We start from the raw sequence: 19,595 nt of genomic DNA, 5'->3' as shown, positions 1-19,595 counted from the left end.
AGCTCCACTGTTGGAACGCAAGGGCTGGCTCTGGAACCTCGTGAACCAACGGATACCCTATAGATTAAGAGACACTAACAACTTACTCTAAGTCGTCTACTTGTGCCAACTCGGCGAACCTCAAGGGCGGCTAAAAGCTACCTCAATTCCGCCCCACAAGCCGCGCGCTCGCACAACTCTGCAAAGCCCGTGGCTCCCCTAAGCAGTGCCGGAGCCGCTAGCCCAGCATTTTGCCACATGAGACAGCACCACCTCCCTTGGAAGCCTGTTCAAGATTGTGACAACCCTAACCATGAAGTTCTTTCTGATGTCCAACCTAAATCTACTCTCTGCCAGCTCATGGCTCTTGTTTCTGGTTATTCCAAGGGGTGCTGTGGTAAACGGAGCACCTCCTATTCCCTGCTGCCCCCCACCCCAATGAATTCATATACTGCCACAAGATCCCCCCTCAGCTTTCTCTTGCGTAGGTTGAAAAGGTCCAGGTCCCTCAGCCTTTCCTCGCAAGGCCTTCCCTGCAGGCCTCTAACCCTATGAGTGGCCCTCCTCTGGACCCTCAAGGTTGTCCACATCCTTCTTGAATTGCAGCACCCAGAATTGGACCCAGTACTCTAGCTGCAGCCTGACCAGTGCTACATAGAGGGGGAGCATCACCTCCCTGGACCCGTTTGTGATGCACCTAACGCATGACAAAGTGCCGTTAGCTCTGCTAATTGCTTCATCACATTGACTCATATTCAACTTGGAGTTGACAAGAACTCCAAGATCTCTTTCTGCTGCTGAGGTCATCCCCCACCCTATAGGTGTGCTTGTGATTCCCTCTCCCTAGGCGCAGCACCTTGCACTTGTCCTTGTCGAACTACATCCTATTGTTCTCTGCCCACTTTTCAAATTTGTCCAGGTCTGCCTGGATTCGGTTTCTTCCTGTCAGTGTTTGCTTCACTCCATAGTTTGGTGTCGTCTGTGAATTTGAAGAGTGCTTTCCATGCCCTCATTCAGGATACTGATGAAGATATTGAACAGCACCACTCCAAGGATTGAGTCTTGGGGGGACCCTACTGCCCACATCTTTAGAGGCTGATACCAACCCATCCACCACCACTCTCTGGGTACAACTCTCAAGCCAAGTTGCTACCCACATGCCTGTGTAATCATCTATGGCACAGCCATTGTTTAATTTATGAGAACAGGATAGGATACCATGTCAAAGTCCTTCTTAAAGGCCAAGTAGATGACATTTACCTTGACTCCTGCATCTAAGCATTTAGTGACCTGGTCATAGAAAGAAATAAGGTTAGCGAGGCAAGATCTACCTGCTATGAACCTATGCTGGTTGCCCTTCAGCATTATATTAACCATTGGACTCTTACAAATGTGATCCTCGATAATTTTTTCAAGGGTTTTCCCAAGGAAAGGAGTGAGACTAACTGCTCTGTAGTTACCTGGATTCTCCTGCCTCCTCTTCTTAAAAATAGGGACCACATTGGTCCTTTTCCAGTCTTCTGGGACCTCACCTGAGCACCATGAGTGCTCAAACAGTTGCGCCCATGGCTCTGCTATAAGTTTCTGTAGTGTTTCCATACTGCAAAAGCCTCACCAAGATACTCCAGACTGCACGCAGCAGCTGACTTGCCCTGAGCCAGCTCAGTTTTGCTTCAGGCACAGGCTGCAGTGCTCAGCCAAAAGCTACTGCAGTTGAGGTTAACATAGGACTCTGTCTCTTCCGCTTGCTGGGGTTAGAGAGAAGTGGTGGCCATCTTGGCACATTACAGCACAGCGTATCCCTCTCTGCTTCTATTCCAAAGAAAAGTCAGCTTCCCTACTTAAGACATGCACCTCAATTAAGAAGGGCTTATTTGGGGGAAAAGGGTGTGTGGGGGGTATGCAAGTAAATATAGTATAATTATGTACTAGGAGAACATATTGTATTTCATATAAAAATGGCAACACTCATACGAGAGCTTCTCTCTCTCATCTTAGCACTCTATTAATTTAACATTTTGCATACACTTACCTATAAAGATATTCTCTATTAGTTTCAGCAGAAGGCATCAGGCAAGCAGACTCATAGTTTAACTATATTTTTGTCTACAAACACAACTTAGAACAGGGAGGTACACACTTCCAAAATGACCTTGAACTTAACAATCACAGCCAAAATTCTTAAGAGAAAAATGGGTAAAAAAACATTTAAACCTAGAAAAAAATTACATTTAAAACTTGTGGCTTGGAGCTCAAGTCTGTTTTTATGAATACTAGTGGGCCCGTATACAAATTACTTACCAATAAGTTTTACTTTATAGTTCAATTCATGGGACTTTATTACCAAGCTAACAAAAATATAGTGTAGCATGAAAAAAGCATGCACACACATACCAAACCCCAAAAGTTTATATTTTGCTTACTCTGTTCCACATCTAAACTCTAATAATACCTTCCAATATTTTCTTGCTACAAATCTCTTTTCCAAAGCATCATAAAACAGGCAAGAATTGCACACTGAATAGATGGCTACCATGGCAATTTTTTTACCTCTTCAAATGAGATGATATCAGAATATGAAGAATTAAAGCTAACCTGCAGAAAATGACGGCAGGGCAATTGTTACTCCTATGCAAGGAGCCACTTTAGGCATAAGGCTTTGAAAACTCAACCTAGCCTGGGTAAAATAAAAATGAAGAAAGCAAGCGTATGGCACCGCAATGCCTCCTAAAAGTCTAAAAGTAACCCAAACCTGCTTTAAGTCTGATCAAACAATGCCTCTCTAATGATGAAAAATAACCTCCCAGATACTGAAAGTACTAAATCATGAGGTCACATTTTAAACAGACTTTACAAAATGTTTTAGGAAAAATATTGAAGTGACATATTTTTTTAACAAAATATATTAATAGTAATTTTAAATGTGTATGCTATCTGTAGGCTTTAAGGCACTTTGTATACAATAGTAAGCTAAAACCTTGCAATGATCCCTGTTGAGGCTGTATTATTCACAGGTGCCAAGCCTGTGGCCCCTGGAGCTCCCCACATGGGCACAAAAATGTGGCAGCAGGAGAAGGGTGGCAGCATTAATTGCTCCCACAATCAAGCCAAGGTCAGGTCAGTGCAACTGATTGCACATGTGCTGGATCAGGCCCATGGGGCCAGATAGATTGAGCCTCACTGCTATTATTACATCATGCCCATCACATATTTAGGAGAAACGGAGAGTCTGTGAAAGTTCAAGTCAATAGGAAAGTCCAAAGACAAAAAACCCAAAACAAATCCAGACCTCTGAACTATGTAATTTAAGCGTATTGGATATCCCTTTACTGTCAAACCAGTAAATAAAAACAAAAACAACCCACCTCAAACAAAGTCAACCAGAAACCAACTGCTTTGATAAAAAAGTGAAAAATAATATAAAATAAATATATTTACAAGAAAGTTTGTTTCTTATTGCCTGAAATATACAACTAGTTCTTTATGTCAGCACATATGCACCAAGTCAATACTTAAGTAGTAGCTACTGCAATAGTACATTCATCAGGTAAAGCTATCAAAACAGAATGCTGTCACTGCATAATTGTCACCTGATCTGAAAAAATAACTCTCAGCTTTTGCAGTAATTTCAAGAATTCTCTTGTGACCATCTTCTCTTCTACTGTCACCTTAATGGGATGGCCTGTGCAAAGATCAAGTGTTAACAATGCCTTCAATTCTGATGACTCTGGAGATACAAATCAAATAAACTCCCATTACAAACTTGAATAGCATTAATTGACTTATCAGACCTGTGGTTTCTTCTGTATTTTGACTGTACAGCTTCCCTATGAGAATTCCAGCAGAAGCAAGAGATAAGCATATAATATTGTTTCAGTTTTCTAATAAAAAGGAGAAGAGAACTCTAGGAACAAGACGACAACTTTCAACAATTTATAATACAGAAGTAATTATTCACATCCAACAGTGGTTTCAAAATTAACAAAAAGGTTACTATATGAAGTTTATTGATCTTGCTTAGTAGTTAAGGTAAATACAGTATCTCTTTAAGTTATACCCTTTTTACCACCTCTGGCAATTTTTAAAGAAAAAAATCCCTATATTACCTGTATTCTTCACATTTATAGGCATAAGGTTTTGCATGCACACTCAGTATACCAGAAACTGAACACAAAGAACATCTGTACATAATTTAAAATACATTAAAGACTCCATGAATAAATCCTTATCAGTTTGAGTTTATTCAGAAGCTGCTGTTTTAAATAAAGAAACATTAAAATCCAATAAATGTGGATGAGGATGAAGAAGAAGGTGAAAAAAACGACCACAGTGTATTGGTATTTTGCCCCTCGCAAATCTCTTCCATGCCAGCTGAATCTTTGTTCTCAGAATAACTAATAAAACCTACAAAATCTGAATTCCCTTCACTAGTCTGAAATAATTCCCAAAGAGTCTGCACAGGCGAACAGTGGTCCTTCCTTTCTTTAAGAGACAATTCTTCAGCTTGCTTTACACACAAGTCCAGTTTCTGTTTCTGATTTCCTCTTTTATTTCTTCCTGAGGAAAATTTTACTTTTCTATGTAGCTTTCCAGAAGGTGAGCTGTGTGCACAACTAACAGCTAGTTCATTAAGTTCTTTATCTGAAGCAGTATGTGGTAGCTTAGTCTTCAGACCTATAGTATGCTCTGTCTGCAGGGGATCATCAACAAAATCAATATATTTTTTGTTAAACGATGAAGTGGCACTTGTTTTCTTCAAACATTTTGCTGGTAAAATAACACTGTTATTTAATTTGCGTTTTGACTGTGATGTATTTTTGTCTTTTTCACTAAAATCAGTGCCTTGGACATGAGTACATAATGTAGGTATATCTGCTTGTACACTTTGTAAATTGTTTCTATCTAAATTTACTTCAGTTTCAAATGCTTCATTACTACAATGTTTGTAAGCTTCAGGTAAGTTCTCCACACATGTACAGCTGCCTCCCGACAGAGACAATGCAATAAAATCTGGCAATAAAATAGTCTTTTTTGAGGCTGTAGTACAGGAACCTTCCACATTTCCATTTTCATCATCATTTCTGAATTTACTTACTACTTCTGAAACACAAGACAGATGACATGCAGGAATTTGACAGGCAGATTCACAACAAGACGGATGTTTCTGTACAAAACTTGGGGATATATGTTTATGATTTTGCTTTAGTGTCCGTATTTTTTTATCTTTCCAGGAGTAATGCTTCAAAGAAACGTTCTGCCTTTTCAGCTGATCTTTCAGTTCATCTGTATTAGTTGCGTTTCCGGTAATAGGAGAAAAGTATCCCATACTACATTTTGTCCTAAAATTAAACAGGTGATAACATTAAAAACTGAAGGAAATAGATTATATAGCAGACTACTTTAGGAACATATCTAAGAAAGCAATAAAAATAACAAAACAGTTTTTGTTTGGTGGTTAAAAAAAATTCATTTGCTATAGTTACCCCACTTTCACAGGACTGGAAGGTGCATATTCATGCTGGCTTCTGCAGATTGTTATGGTTTTAAACCACTCAGAAGTAAAATAGTCAAATCTACTTTCTACAAAAAACTAAATTCATCACATTAAAAGGCATATAAGTTACTCCACTAAAATAAATATTATATAAAATGGCAATATTTTTAGAGGCACTTAAATAGTCTAACCTTTCAGTTTAATCCAATTTAGCATTTTTGATAAACAACCTTAACTTAACCTAACCATTTTTAAATTGTGAAGTAAAGGGCAAAGATGGTGGTGGTGGTCAGGAAGAGGGGCAAATAGAGACAAATCTGTCCTGACAGACACCAGCGGCTGATTTCTGGTTTTATTTACGTTAACTACAATTTTTCTATGGACTTCACTGGGAATAGCTTGGTTAGAAAAACCATAAAAAAAGGAGGATTTCAACATCTAAAATCCTCTGGAAACACCACAGAGCAATCTAAAACGGCCATAGTCCCCTTGTGTGAAGGGATATGGTGTTGACAAGAGTATATTGGCTGGGAGGCTGTTCATTTTAGAACCTGAACTCTAATTTGAGCTGAAACAGATTAGACGTGAAGCAAATCTCGCCAAAGCTTGGAGGAAGAACGGCTTCATGGGGGTTGATTTTCTTTTGAGTACTTAATTGTGCTGAGGTGTTACAGACTAGATTATATTTCTATAATGATAAAAAATGATAGAATAGGTGGATTTTTAAATATAAAGTTCAAATTTGTTATAAATTTAAAAAGCAAAATAAATAGGGTTAATACGCAAATAGCTTATATCAGTTAAAATCGTACACCTTAGCTCTCTTTCTACCTTGTTAATATTTGGCAAATCCTATGAAACAGAAACAACCATTGCTATATACCAGATTCACACACAACAGACCATTTTAAAAGAGAAGGTAATACAAATACATGTCAGTGATTTGTGATTAGTCCTTTACTAGACTTGTAGTCTGAGTTGTGTCATTAAAACTCCAAATGTAGAGGTTAGCTAAAGTATTTTTTTAGGTTTGTAAACATAAATTACCTTTTACTTTTCTGTGTTTCATTCCCATATTCCACAAAGTCATAAACAAATTTGGAAATAATATCATCCACAACCTGATACTGGGTACTTTGTGCGAAGTTTTGGTGCTGTTCACTTTCCAGGTGCTGAAAATTAAAAGTGAGAAGAAGCATCCAATACTGCAGGTACTCACATTCAACAAAAAGTCTATGTATATATTTCCACCAAAAGTGATGTCAAGAATACTCATTAAAAAAAGTTCTTGATGCCATACATAGAAGAATGCTCTGAGCATTCCCTCTCTCTATTTCACTTACAGTTTGGAGATCTTCATATTTCTTCACACAGCATTCACAATACCCTCTCTTTCTCTTATCCTTTAGAAGGAGTTGCACAGGAATGCCACCGCAGTCTTTGTCACTATTTGTTTTATTTCTGTTAGCAGAAAAGATACATAAAGAATTTAAATGATCCATCTACAGCAGGGGTAGGCAACGTTTTTTGGCCAGAGTGCCGAGAAATCCCTATACGTCTGGGTTTGGAAGGTGCCGGAGTGCTGGCATGCCAGAAAAACAAAACGGGGGCAGGTGGTACATGGCAGGATGCACTGCATCTTAGTATAGTTAATAATCATAAATGTTGCCCCCCCCTCTTTTTCCCCCCCAGTAAATACCAGATTTTCTAAAAATTGTAAACCTAGTGACAATAAATAAAACTTCTGATACTTCCTTTGATCTTGTGTATTCATTTTGTGTGGGTCCTCCCACAACAGCCCCCCAGCCTTGCTTGTGTCCCTTGCCCCACACCCAAAGCCCCTGCCCCCCAGCCCTGCCTGTGCCCCTGCCTGCTGCTGCAAGCTCTGCACTGCCTGGGTCACACTTCCCCTGTGTGCACAGGAGCAATGTGGGCAGCATGCAGGATTGTGCCTTTCACTGCTGCCCTTGCCTGCAGGTAAAGTATGGCCAGGGCAGCGGGCAGCTCGGAGTGGCAGGCAGCTTTCTGAGCCCCCCCACTATGCCCTCCCACGGGGAGCTCAGAGTGGCAGGCAGCTTTCTGCGCCCCCCGCTATGCCCTGCCATGCCGGGTTCTACACACTGCTCTGTAGAAGTGGTGTGGAGTGCAGCACAGTGGGGAGTATTGCTAGCATCTGCTGCCTCCCTGGAGCCTGGGAGGCAGCCGGAGCCAGGACTGGGACCCAGGCGGGGAGGCAGCAGCTGTTTGCAGCCTCCCAGCTGCAGCTGACCCAGGCTCTGGGCAGCCTAGGCTCTGTAGCTATCAGCAGTTACCCAGAACCTGGGCCAGCTGCAGCCAGAAGGCTGCAAACAGCTGCTGTCTCCCGCCCCCAGGCTCTGGGCAGGCAGCAGGTGACTCACTACACCCATTGGGGCCAGGGCCGGGAGGCAGCAGCTGTTTGCAGCCTCCTGGCTGCAGCTGGCCCAGGCTCTGGGGTAGCTGCTGCAAGCCATGGTGCCCAGGCTGCTTGGAGCAGGGCTTGCAGACTCCCAGCTGCCTGCTGGGAGCAGCAGCTACTCAGAGCTGGGATCAGCTGCAGCCGGGAGGCTGCAAACAGCTGCTACATCCCCACCCTGGCCCTGGCCCCAGTGCATGCCAAGGAAAATGGGCTCATGTGCCATGCTCTGCATGCATGCTGGGGGTTGCTGACCCCTGGTCTACAGGGAGCGAGGCCCTAATTCTGCTCGTTACAATATGATCATAATGTTAAGAGAATCAAACACCTTAAGAAATCACTCCAACCAAAACAAACAAAAAAACGTTACCCAACTTGCTCAAAAATATAGGCTTGATATATTTTATAAGCAAATGAAACATAGTGAAGTTAATAAAGTTGTTATCTAAAAAAGCTTCAGAGATGAGAATTTACTACTGGGCAACTGACATAATCAAAGGAATAATGTAAAAGGATAAAACAAATAATTTTCTGTGTTACTATGTTATGTGGCTCAAATAGTGATGTCAAAGTATTCACTATAATTCATGAATGTGTAAAGGTAGACGTCTGTACATGGAAGTCAACAAAGAATTCTCCTAAGCAAGCCCATAAACTTGGAAAAAATCCTAATCCTAATAATAGTCTGCCTACTTGCTGCTAGTATTTCTAATCATTTCATTCAGGCCAGCAAAAGGTAGAGATCACTTGTTTGTTAAAGCAAGCTCCATTTGGCTGAAAGCAAGCACAGCACATCCATCTTCACCCAGGTGAATCTCCCTGTGACCTCTATTTCACTGACTGAATCTTCCAGTTCTGCTTTCAAGAAGCTGCCTGTATCAAAGGAAATGCCCTAATATATCCTTGATCTTCCTCTTACATGTGGGTGGTTTCCAGCAACTTTGTTTCCCCATTTCAAGAGCCCCTGACTGGTGTTCTACAGTGCTTTCTTTAACATCTGCTACAGGAACATGTTGGGATGCAGGTGAGACAAAGATGTTATCTTGGCAATAAGCTAACAGCATCAAACTGAACATCTTTATATCAAAGAAGTGGCATCACGTCCATTTCTAGACAGAATAACCACCTTCTTACTAATTCATACTACACTACAGAAACTCATATTTGTAACTATAAATCTTAATTACAACCCATTATATGCAAGATTGTTCTGAAAGCACTTCAAATAGTTCAAAATGCAGATAACATCAACCCGCTCCCTCCTCCCCCCACCAAACCACACAAACCCTGAAACTATTTCATTTACAGAAGGAGTGTCAAGTTCAGTGGCTGGATGAGAGATGCCTTGCTGATCTGTAGGCTGGACTGGACCTTCAGACTAGCCCCACATGCCAGCTACTACAGCCTGGCTCCATTCAATGCATACCCCTGGATTGGCCCTGCGTGTTGCTTGTAGCATGCAATTACATGTGGCACCCACTCTGGACTGGTCTTGTAGGCTGGATCCAACACATGCAGCTGGCCTGTGGGACTGATCCGACTGGCCCTGGACCCAGCATACAGAGCCAGTCTGGCATGAGCTCCAGACTGACCTTGCATACAGAATGTTAGGCCAGATGATAGGGCTCTGCAGACTAGATCAGGCCTGCAGGCTGTATCTTTGACACCCCTGGTTTACAGGTTAAGGCGGCAATTTTTTCTAATTTAAGTAGTTGGGAGGGCTCAGAAGGGGAGTGGGCCATATAAAAGGAATTTGTAAATCCATGGTGTATTCTAATGAATTCTACATCTTTAGTACTGATCTACAAGATGGGATTTGTGTAGTGCTTCTACAAAGTCCTGTTGCATTATATTTTTCATTGTCCCCTATAACCACATGTACTACAATCAAGACTGATAAGGTACCATGGCGATATTAATAGATAGTCACCGTGTGATCAGTTATGGAAAGGGGAAGTACAGAAACAATTATATTAAAAGAGTACCACATACTACATTTCAGCCCAAAGAACATTATGAGAGTTTCCAAACATATGAAAAGTGTGTTATTGTGGAGTTACTTTTTCCACCAACCATCTCTAGGTTTAATACTGTTTATGCTATATACACCTGTGTTAGAAAGTTAATGCTGTAATTAGTAAATATAAAGAATCAACCTTTGCTCCTGACCCTAAAGTGCCATGTAGGTATTTAAGGCAGAAATCACATGTCTTTTGGCAAATTGCATAACTCTGAAGAAGAATGCTCAAAATAAAGCCTGAACCCAGAATATGGCACAGAAGTACATCATCCATGTAAGTACAGGCAAAGATACTGTTATTGCTTATGAGCTCGTACAGGAAGTACTTAAAGCGTCTCTCAAGGAGAAATGACTTCAAGCTTTATTAAGGTGGTGCTCGGGTATGTTTTTCTGTTTGACCACATTTAAGTTCATATGTAAAACAGCATCACAATGATCATTATGAATTAGGATGATAATTTTAATAAACAAATGCAACCGCTTTGTTACACGCCAATAAAAAGTTTAAATGAACAGTTCTGGAGGCAAGCTCATTTATTTATCTTGATGTACTTACTGGACAGCATCCAGGAAGAGGATAGAGTGAAGCAGTCAATAGCAGACAGAAGGAAAAAGCCTGTCACATCCTGTACTGACCCACAGCTATAGTAGAGGGATGTATTTACGGATGCTTGCATCTGTACATCCAAGAAAGGACATAAAGGATAAAAAGGTAGAGAGAGAGATGGACACACTGACAGTTACTAGACCAGTTAATCTACCAAACAAGGCAGTTAGTTATTAGTATCAAATATTGTGTAATCCAATATAAAAGAGGGTCATTTTCTTTAAAAACTGAAAAACAATTTAAAATGTTTTAACCTTAAACTAAGTTCTTGACAAACCTTTGTTTAGACTGAGTTTGCTTTTGGCTGGCATTATTCTTCTTATCTGCCTCAAATGGACTATAAGGCTTTGGAGCAGTATAGTTGAGAACTGGAAAGCTGGATAACTGCAGATAAAATGGTCTGTAGTGGCTGTATTAGACAAGACAATATAAGCACTATAACTACCATATATGAAATAAAGAAATTAAAAGTCATTTAGAGTAAATTAACTATAACTTTGACTTCACAGTGAATTTTCAAACATGGGAATGTGAGAGATTTTACTTTTTCCTTGCCTCTGAATTTGTTTCCTTACGTAGGATTTCTTGCTAGTGGCCATGTCCAGATGTGTGTGGGTGTTTGGTTCCCTGAGGATAACTAGCAGTGGTGCACCTTGCATTGTTGCTAGTTGTCTCCAGGTAACACCTGTGCCATGTGCAATAGTGTGCAGCAGGGTAGGGAGGGCTGGGGACCTCCTGGGACTGCAGCAGTGGTGATCCTGCTGGGAGTGCAGCTCTGGCCATCCAGGCTACAGCTTCAGGCAGCATATGTTGCCACTGTGTGTATAGCTACACTTTTCTTCTGTGGGTTTTTTTTTACCTCTGGATATCCAGGGGTCAAAAAAACCCTCTGCACTGCTCCTTTGCAGCACGGAGAACAATAGAATGAGTAGTATGTGGCACCGCAGACATGTCTGCAGTGCCGCATGCCTCACGGCTGGACTCGTCTGGATGCAGCCTGTGTCTATAGCTATACTGTGCACAAAAATCACATACACTGATTCTGTCCCTCCCCTGCATGTAACCTTGGAAATTGGCTGAAATAAGTTGTAAATCTAAAAACTACTCCGATAAGAAGTATATCCATATTCTTAAACAGGACACAGCAGCACTTCTAAATACCAAACCATCAGTTTCTCTGCAATTTTATACCTTTGTAGATGTTTCAATCTTAACATGGGAAAATAAATCAACTCTAAAGGAGAAGATGGACAAGTGAATACGTAAACAGTCAAGTATTAAAAAAACAAAAAAAACCTGAACATAAACTTTCTTTTTCCCATTTTGGAGAGTAGTGCATGCCTCTGCAGGCACTTTAAAGTATTGGGAAAGTTGGGATATTTGGAGCGCTTTAAATCCATGCCTATCCACATGCAGATTTACTATGTTTCCAAAAATCAACTTTGTTGAGCACGTTACAGAGTACACTAATAGATTACAAACAGACAAAACAAATAGTACTTACCAGCTTCTGTCTTCTACCTTCACAAATGGATTTTTCAGTCTCCCTGCTTGGGGGTGAGGAAGAAGAAATTCAATATTTTTCTCCATCCAAAAATAAATTATACTAGCGCGCACATGCTTATTCAGCTAATTTTCAAAATCAAATCAGTCAACTATGCACATGAACTCTTTGTTTCCATACCATTTTTATGTAATTTTCTCAGTATGATAATCGATATATTCCCCCAAACACTGAATTTTTAAGTATACAGAAAACATGACAACATGCTCTCTTCAGACAAAATACTTACTTTTTGATTTCTGATTAGTGCATCGTTTTCCCTAGTTAAGAGGAAAAAAAAATTACTCTGCAGTGCTCTCCATTTAACTCCAAAATTCAGCTGTAAATTTTAAAGCATGCATCTTTGTGTGAAATCATGATTAACCATATATTAACCAATAGGCAAATTAGACCAATTACTATAAAAATTGAGCCACTGTTTCATGAAGAAATATTTTATTTTAGGTTTGCAAAAAATTAATTACCGTTATTTTTTTCATTTAACAAATGAAATTGGGGAGGCAGCAAATGTCACAGGGCAAAGGGTGGCCTGACAGCACAGCAACTTCCCCCTGCTATGTACTGGGCTGGAGGAAGAAGTGGGCATGGATGCATCAGTCTGTGTGCGTGTCCATGTGTGTGCCCCTACTCCAGCACCCACCCTGGATTTCCTTAAAAGTAATATGGTCACCCTAGTAATGAGTGGTGTCTGCTGCTACATATTCATGTTATTTTTACTATAAAATGAGATTGATACAATAGGAAATTGCTGTTAGAAAAGTAATACACAACATTACTAGTTATATAACTAGAATGGTTCCATGTACCAAATTATTAATAATTTACGGAATTAAAACCAACTTGCAATTGTTCCATATTATATTAGTGACTTAATTATCTGCACTACAGAAAATAGTCTACATTGTAAGATATTAGATCCTTATATCTATTGGGGAAAAAAGGTAATTCAGATTCTAACTCCAAATATCAAGCATGATAGCTTCTATGACAGCTGCATAGAATTTGGCAAGAAACGGAGAGCATATTATTGGAGTAAATAAAACCGCTATAAGACTTAAAAGAACACTAATACACTAATGAGTCAAAAATTATTTTAAATGAATTTGTAATAAGTTTCTGTACTTTCACTACAGTTCATACAAATTTGCACCCTTAATTTGCATCCAAGAAACAGCAGCAGCTGACTAATAATGGAATGTATGGTAGTTCCCTACTACGCATGGAATGAATACTATAAGTACACTTTACTCAGTTGTTAGGCTAGGAATCAGGAAACTTGCTGAGAGATTAGGATTATGTCACGTGCTGTTACAGGTCAGTTTTCCATGTTTTATTGTTACTGTGGGCTATGTTGCTGACATACTGGCCCTAAAACCAATCTCTCTTACCCTGGAAAGATCATTCCAGTATAGCTGGGTTCTTCATCAACGAATTTAAGGCTCTAATATTTGCATGGCAGGGAATCAGGGCCATAGTTAGGATGTCCTAAACGAAGCCACTACACCAATGCAGTTTTTAGCTTCTGGGATAGAAAGAATGTCCTTTTCAGAAAGCTCTACTGCTTCTATCACCTGAACACACAATCTGAGTACAGCTCCCAAAACACTATTTTAATTAATGATATTGCAAATTTATTTTTACAATCAGGCTCAAAAATACTGCAAATCTTTTCTTTATTATTAAAAGGATTTTAAAGTAAAAACTTCAGAATCCATTAGACATAACATTGATCAGAAAATTAATCTTCAAATAAAAGCATATTAAAATAAAATTAAAAAAATCAACCAGCATCTTCATAGGAAATATTTAACTTGCCTACATACTTATTTGTCAATAAGGGTTTCAATTACTTAAAAGATCCACTTACCACATCTTTGCCTGAAGTGCCTTCTTTCTTGATCAGACAGAACTCCTTTTTCTTTTGTTCAATATAATTTTTAATATCTTTAAAAAAAGTTACATTTTGTAAACTTTTTCTCCTATTTGAAGGTATTTGTTGTTTTTAACAATAATTTTGAAAATAAGAATAAATCTTGCAAATAAAACAAATACAATTAATTTTATCAGTTTAGAGCACACAGAGCAAAAGTATTTACCATCAACATGAAGTATCTTCACTCCCCAACTCAATGCATTGGACAGTATGCTACCTGAGGGGATTAATTCCTACAAAACAATAAACTTAATTAATATTTTTAATAAATGCAATACATTCAGATATTTGATGCAAACCAGTATGCGAGTCAGGCTGAAGTCTTTCCTCTCTATTTCCCACCAGGACTAAGTACAGATGGTCAAAAAGCCCGAGGCTGAATCAATTCAATCTTAGTCTAAACTGTGTAGATTGAACTGATAAGCAAGCAAACAGACACCAATTTTCATTCTGGAAATGCAGCCACTTGCCTGCAGTGGATCAGGCCAGAAGTGGGGGGGAAGAGCGGGGGGGGGGGTGCGGCACACTAGAGCACACCTCTGTACTCGACTGGAACAGATAGCTTGGGCCAAGCTAGCCCACCCACCCTGTGAGGGGGCATTTGCAGGGGAGGTGCAAAACATCTTGGGAAACTGACTTAACTTGAATTTGGAAGGGAACGGGATAGAAGTTTCAATACAACAATTGAACCTAAATCAGTTAAGTCTGATAGTACATCCATCCAGGTTTATCTTAAGCCAGTTTTGGCCATTTTGAAAGTGGTCTATATGCACTGAACAGGGATGCACTGATAAAGAATTTTTAGCTGATACTGATGGTCAATTGTTAACCCGCCATATCGGCTGATACCGATCTGATAGTTGATATGCAGCCCGGCAGCATGGAGAGCAGCGTCTGGCCAGTAAGTCTGGGGGAGGGGGCAAGGGATGTGGGAGAGCCAGTGCTGCCCAGCCAGAGTGGGGGATGGAGTTGCAGGCAGCTCGTCCATAGTGCGCCAGGGGTGAGGGGAGTTGGGGGAGGACAAGGACAGCCCCTGCCACTGTGTGCACCTCTCAGGGAGGCATGGGGGGCATGTGCCCCCTGCATTTGTGCATGGGGCAAGGGCAGGCTGCCTGCTGTGGGCTCAGGGCCAGGGGCTGCACCAGCCTCTTCCTGGTGCAGGAGCTGGGTTGGGGCAGGCAGGCAACAGTGGCTCTGGAAGCAGGGGCTATAGCAAATTTTGGGATGACTGTAGCCCCCCTCCTGTAATCCTCTCTCCTGACACTGCCACCTCCCACCTAGCCCCCCCCCCCACCAGGAAGAGGATGATGCAGCCCCTTCACCCTATGCACAAGTCAGGGGGGTACATGTCTCCATGCCTCCCATGGGTGTGCATGAGCCGCCCATGGCTCCATCCTGTGCCCTTCCCTACCCAGGCAGCGCCTGTCCCTGCCCCTACCCCACTCCTTCCCTCACCGTAGGGGCTTTAACCTGCCCCCACCCACACCCCTTCCCTCCCAAAGACTTACTGGCTGGACAGTGTTCTCCAAGCTTCCAGGCTATGTTCCTGGCCATGTGCATGCTGTGGCTGCACGTGTCATTTACTGGTGACATTACTGACTACACTGGCCAAAAAAGCCGATTGCCGATAATGTCAATTTTCCTGTTATTGGTGCCAATCTGATATGGACCCATACACGGGTGCACCTCTCACACTAAACTTCTGTTGTGTTATGGATCTGAACCAGTTTCTGATCACTTATACCACATTATGTGTAATTTCTGTCCCTCGCACAAAAGACAAGGAAGACTGTTCTTCACTTGCTTCAGCTAACTTCACGCAGGGCGTTAACAGATGTACCCATTACAGCGGAATCAAGAATGAACAGGCATGCAGTTCATGCAGCTACCCAGGACACCCCGCACAGCAGGCAGCTGGTATTGCTTCTTGAGAAATAGGTGGAGGGGGAGCAGACAGGAAGCCTGTATGTCTTTAACAAATGATCACCTCAAGATAAATGCAGAAAATGAAAGAAATTTTAAACTTCCTGCATGTTACTCCTAATTCCTTTAAGGATAATTTTCCACCAGATTCATGAAGTCAGCCCAGTTTTTGGGGTTATGCCATCTATGCACTACTATATATTTTTAAAGTTCTATTGTATGTGTTTTGTGTAGCCAAACACTTAGTGACAAATCTTTTAAAAAAAGAAAATGACAGTAGTCTTTTTCAGTTCTCCAGGAAATATGGGTAAATAACCATGTGAATCTTGAAACCAGTTCTGAAGGTACAGTGTGAAGGTGAATGAAAGCTTAACACCTGGCTGAGTATATCCCATTCTGGCGTCTTCTCTTAAATCACTATTCTACTTCTACTACCAGTCACTGCTTTCCAGTACAACATAATTCTGTTCTGTAATTTTTACTAAATCCAGTTCTGTGAATTATTCATCTTACCTGCTCTTTGATTGCTTTTTCAACTAAGGATTTTCCTCTACTTACACGTACCTATATCAGAGAAACAGTGCATATTACATGGAGGACATAAGAGCTTATTTAGATGCAAGTTTTAATTAAAAATATTTTTGTACAAACCAAAAATAATTTAAGATAGGGCATCTTAGATGCCTCGGGTTACACCAACAAATATATATATGATGATACTTTAATTTTTGGCCACTTTCTAGCAATTCACAGCCCTTCTGCAGTGCTGTTCAGACATATCACTACAGTTGATCCTTTAATATTTCAGACTACTTAACAGTGAAAATGTCATTTCCATCAGTGATTATTTTGGAGAAAAAATTTTGACACAATACCATATCATAAACAGCTTAAAAATCTAAAAAACAAGTGTTGCTACAGCAACTGTACTGCTATATCAGTGTATTCCACTTTAAAGTGTACTCAGTTTTTTTTAAGCAGGCATACATATCACAGGCTCACTCAAATACTATTTAGAACATAATTAATTTATAAATCTTTTAACTGCCACAAAAGCTTATTGTTTGGATTGCAAAACCCTACTTCCCAGAATGTTTCCTTTTCTATCTTGAATTGTGTGTAAAAAAAATGTAAAATACTAAAAATACAAAGATTTAGTACGATCATTTTTCATGTCTGCTACTACCATATGTAAATTTTAAGAATACAAGTTTTGCTGACTTTCCAGAACTTTACTATGCATATCAACATGCTGTTCCCCCTGAGGAACATGCTAAAATTGTGCTTTGAAATCCCAATATTAATCTTTTGTTATTAAACATTATCTAATTAGTATCTAATAGAAATTAGTATCTCATAGAAATAAAACACAAAAGGGAAAATGCTTTCAGGTGGGTACAGCCTAGCCAATCCTCCACCCCTCTTGCATGACCCCTCTACAAGAAAAATTGTAATATCTAGTTTTCTGAAACTGGGGGCCACAGAAGTTATGGAGGGGTACCTTGAGTCCAAAAATGTTAAGGACCACCGCTATAACTGTTGCTATTACTGGACCAAAGACTGTCAATATTTGATTTTTTATTATGAGCCAGTAAAGCCCCCAAAATCTTCTGGAGTGATATTATGAAAGCTCTAGATATGTAACTACAGCCACTAGGTTAATAAAGTGTGCTGGAAACAGCTGATTCCATCCCTTCTCTCATTTACATTGGGATCAAAAAACTGTTCACTGAACTCATTTAATATAAATTAGTTAAAAATAAATTAAATTTAATACAAAATGTTTAATTTAATATTTTTGAAGTTCTTAACGATACTGATGTTTAATCATACTTGTACAAATGAAGATAGAGCAACATTTTCAAAAGACTGGAGACTGCCACGCTGTAACGTGGAAGAGCCCATGTTTAAAACATATTTTTCAGAACCATAGTTAAGCCTTGGCTGATTAAGTCAAGTTTAAACAGTGTGAACAAATTAAAGCCTCTGGATTTGGTGAATCAATTCACCTGGTCTCAGGGAAGATTAAGCAGATGTAATCAATTGTAGTTGAACTGCATTTTTTTAAAAGTAAGAAACTTACTGTATCCACCATCTTAAATGAACTTCTATCATCTCGATCTCTTCTGCTGCTAGGATGAAGTGAACTATGTCCTCCACAGTGGGCAGATTCTGGGCTAGGAACTGGGGAAATCTGTCCAAGGCTCTGAGCAAATTTGGCTTCCTTTTTGTTAGAAATGAGATAGCTGATATCCTTGCTGAGAAATCCCTCCACTCTCTTAAAAAAAAAAAAACAAAAAAAACCAGGCTATATTATCACTATTATACTTTCTAATTTTATTAACACCAAGCAAAAAGTTCTACAATATCAGGAATTCTAAACTGCAGTTTAGGAAATGTTATATTAAGAGAAAAATGTTCCTAAAGATTAAATATGATAATAAGTGTTGGTACCAGCCTTATATCCTATGATAGTACCTTATTTTCAGTTGTGAAATTTTCATTATTAAGTTTGAAAATTTACATGCAAGCTATTTGTCTTATGCTGGCTGGTATGTGTGCACACACGTGAGAGAGAGAGCAAGCATACACACATAGCCATATTTCACCTAAATAATTCAATCATTTGAGAGAATGAAGTTGGAGAAAAATATTTTTACTTTGAGTAAAACTTTAGATCACTTTTATTTGAAAAGTTACAATGCCCTGTTTCGCCACAGAGACTTGAAAGACAAAAGGGGTGAACTGAATGGCCTTTTTGGCAAGGCCTTTTACCATGAAATATTGGCCAAATTTGCCAAATCTTTTGAAAATTACTAAGCACATGCTGTTTCTGGTAGCAGTTTAATGATAAATGATATATTTAATGAGGGCTTTTTTGTATGCAGTTATAAGATGAGGGGCTTTGCTGGTGGAGATGAGGGGGGAGGGGGGCTAGTTTTGTATTCAAGTATGTACGGTACTATTTTCCCCGAAGGATCCTGCTGCATCAATATAATTTGAATGGTGATTATGCTTTACATTCTTTGTTCAGGATAAAACCTGTTCCTCTGCTACTTCATACTACTCAAGTTTTTTTTCTGAAGGCTGGGCGTATTAATTTCCTGATTTTTTTTCTGTAGTGTGCTGCTCATCACTATAGTATCAACATAATTCAAATACATTATCAATCCTTACAACACCCAGTAAAATAAGGGGTATTATCTGCTCCATTTTAGAAAAGAAGAACGAAGGCACAGAAGGATTTAAATGAAAAATGTCTATTTTGGGTGTCCAATTTGAGACATCTAAAACTAATTTTTAAAGATTTCTGATATGTCCTTCTGTTTCCTTCAACCTGTTGGATAGACTAGAGGCCCTGTGCCCCAACACCATCTTGCTAAGGCTTCAGCAAAACCTTACCTCAACCAGGACTCAGCTTCTTGCAGGCCTCCCTCCCCTTGCAGTCACCTTCTTCTAGTTGAACAAGGTCTCAATTTCTAACCATCTCTCTCCCTTCCTACAAGGTGCTAAATACAAGGCGAAGGCAGAACCAGGCTTGGCTGAGCTGCCAAACATACAATAAGTAAGAAGTTTCAAGGCCCTTGCAGATCACAGCTGGAAAATGGTAAGTCAAATGACAGAGGTTTTCATAGATTTCA

The 19,595-nt window shown here is 39.9% G+C and overlaps 1 protein-coding gene across 2 annotated transcripts in view; it reads right to left on the bottom strand.

Annotated features, from left to right (window-relative positions):
• Positions 1–3,888: 3,888 nt before the first annotated feature.
• DBF4 (DBF4 zinc finger) overlaps positions 3,889–19,595 on the bottom strand; it is a 24,139-nt gene continuing 8,432 nt past the window's right edge. Inside the window, exons 3-12 of one of the 2 annotated variants that reach the window (XM_019532835.1) lie at positions 18,038–18,232; positions 16,468–16,518; positions 14,195–14,264; positions 13,966–14,042; positions 12,328–12,358; positions 12,039–12,081; positions 10,812–10,943; positions 6,817–6,934; positions 6,521–6,645; positions 3,889–5,318 (exon numbers count right to left, since the gene is read on the bottom strand). In XM_019532835.1, coding sequence (XP_019388380.1) covers positions 4,253–5,318; positions 6,521–6,645; positions 6,817–6,934; positions 10,812–10,943; positions 12,039–12,081; positions 12,328–12,358; positions 13,966–14,042; positions 14,195–14,264; positions 16,468–16,518; positions 18,038–18,232 — 1,908 coding nt within the window. In that variant the 3' untranslated portion in view covers positions 3,889–4,252. Of the gene's footprint in view, positions 5,319–6,520; positions 6,646–6,816; positions 6,935–10,811; positions 10,944–12,038; positions 12,085–12,327; positions 12,359–13,965; positions 14,043–14,194; positions 14,265–16,467; positions 16,519–18,037; positions 18,233–19,595 lie in introns of both variants that reach the window. The other variant, XM_019532826.1, reaches the window with a different exon arrangement.

This window comes from Crocodylus porosus, unplaced genomic scaffold (genome assembly GCF_001723895.1).
Source record: "Crocodylus porosus isolate Cpor-Errol unplaced genomic scaffold, CroPor_comp1, whole genome shotgun sequence".
In the NCBI taxonomy this organism is placed as follows: Eukaryota; Metazoa; Chordata; order Crocodylia; family Crocodylidae; genus Crocodylus; species Crocodylus porosus.
Note: the sequence above shows the minus strand (reverse complement) of the source record. Positions and strands in the feature narration are given on the sequence as shown.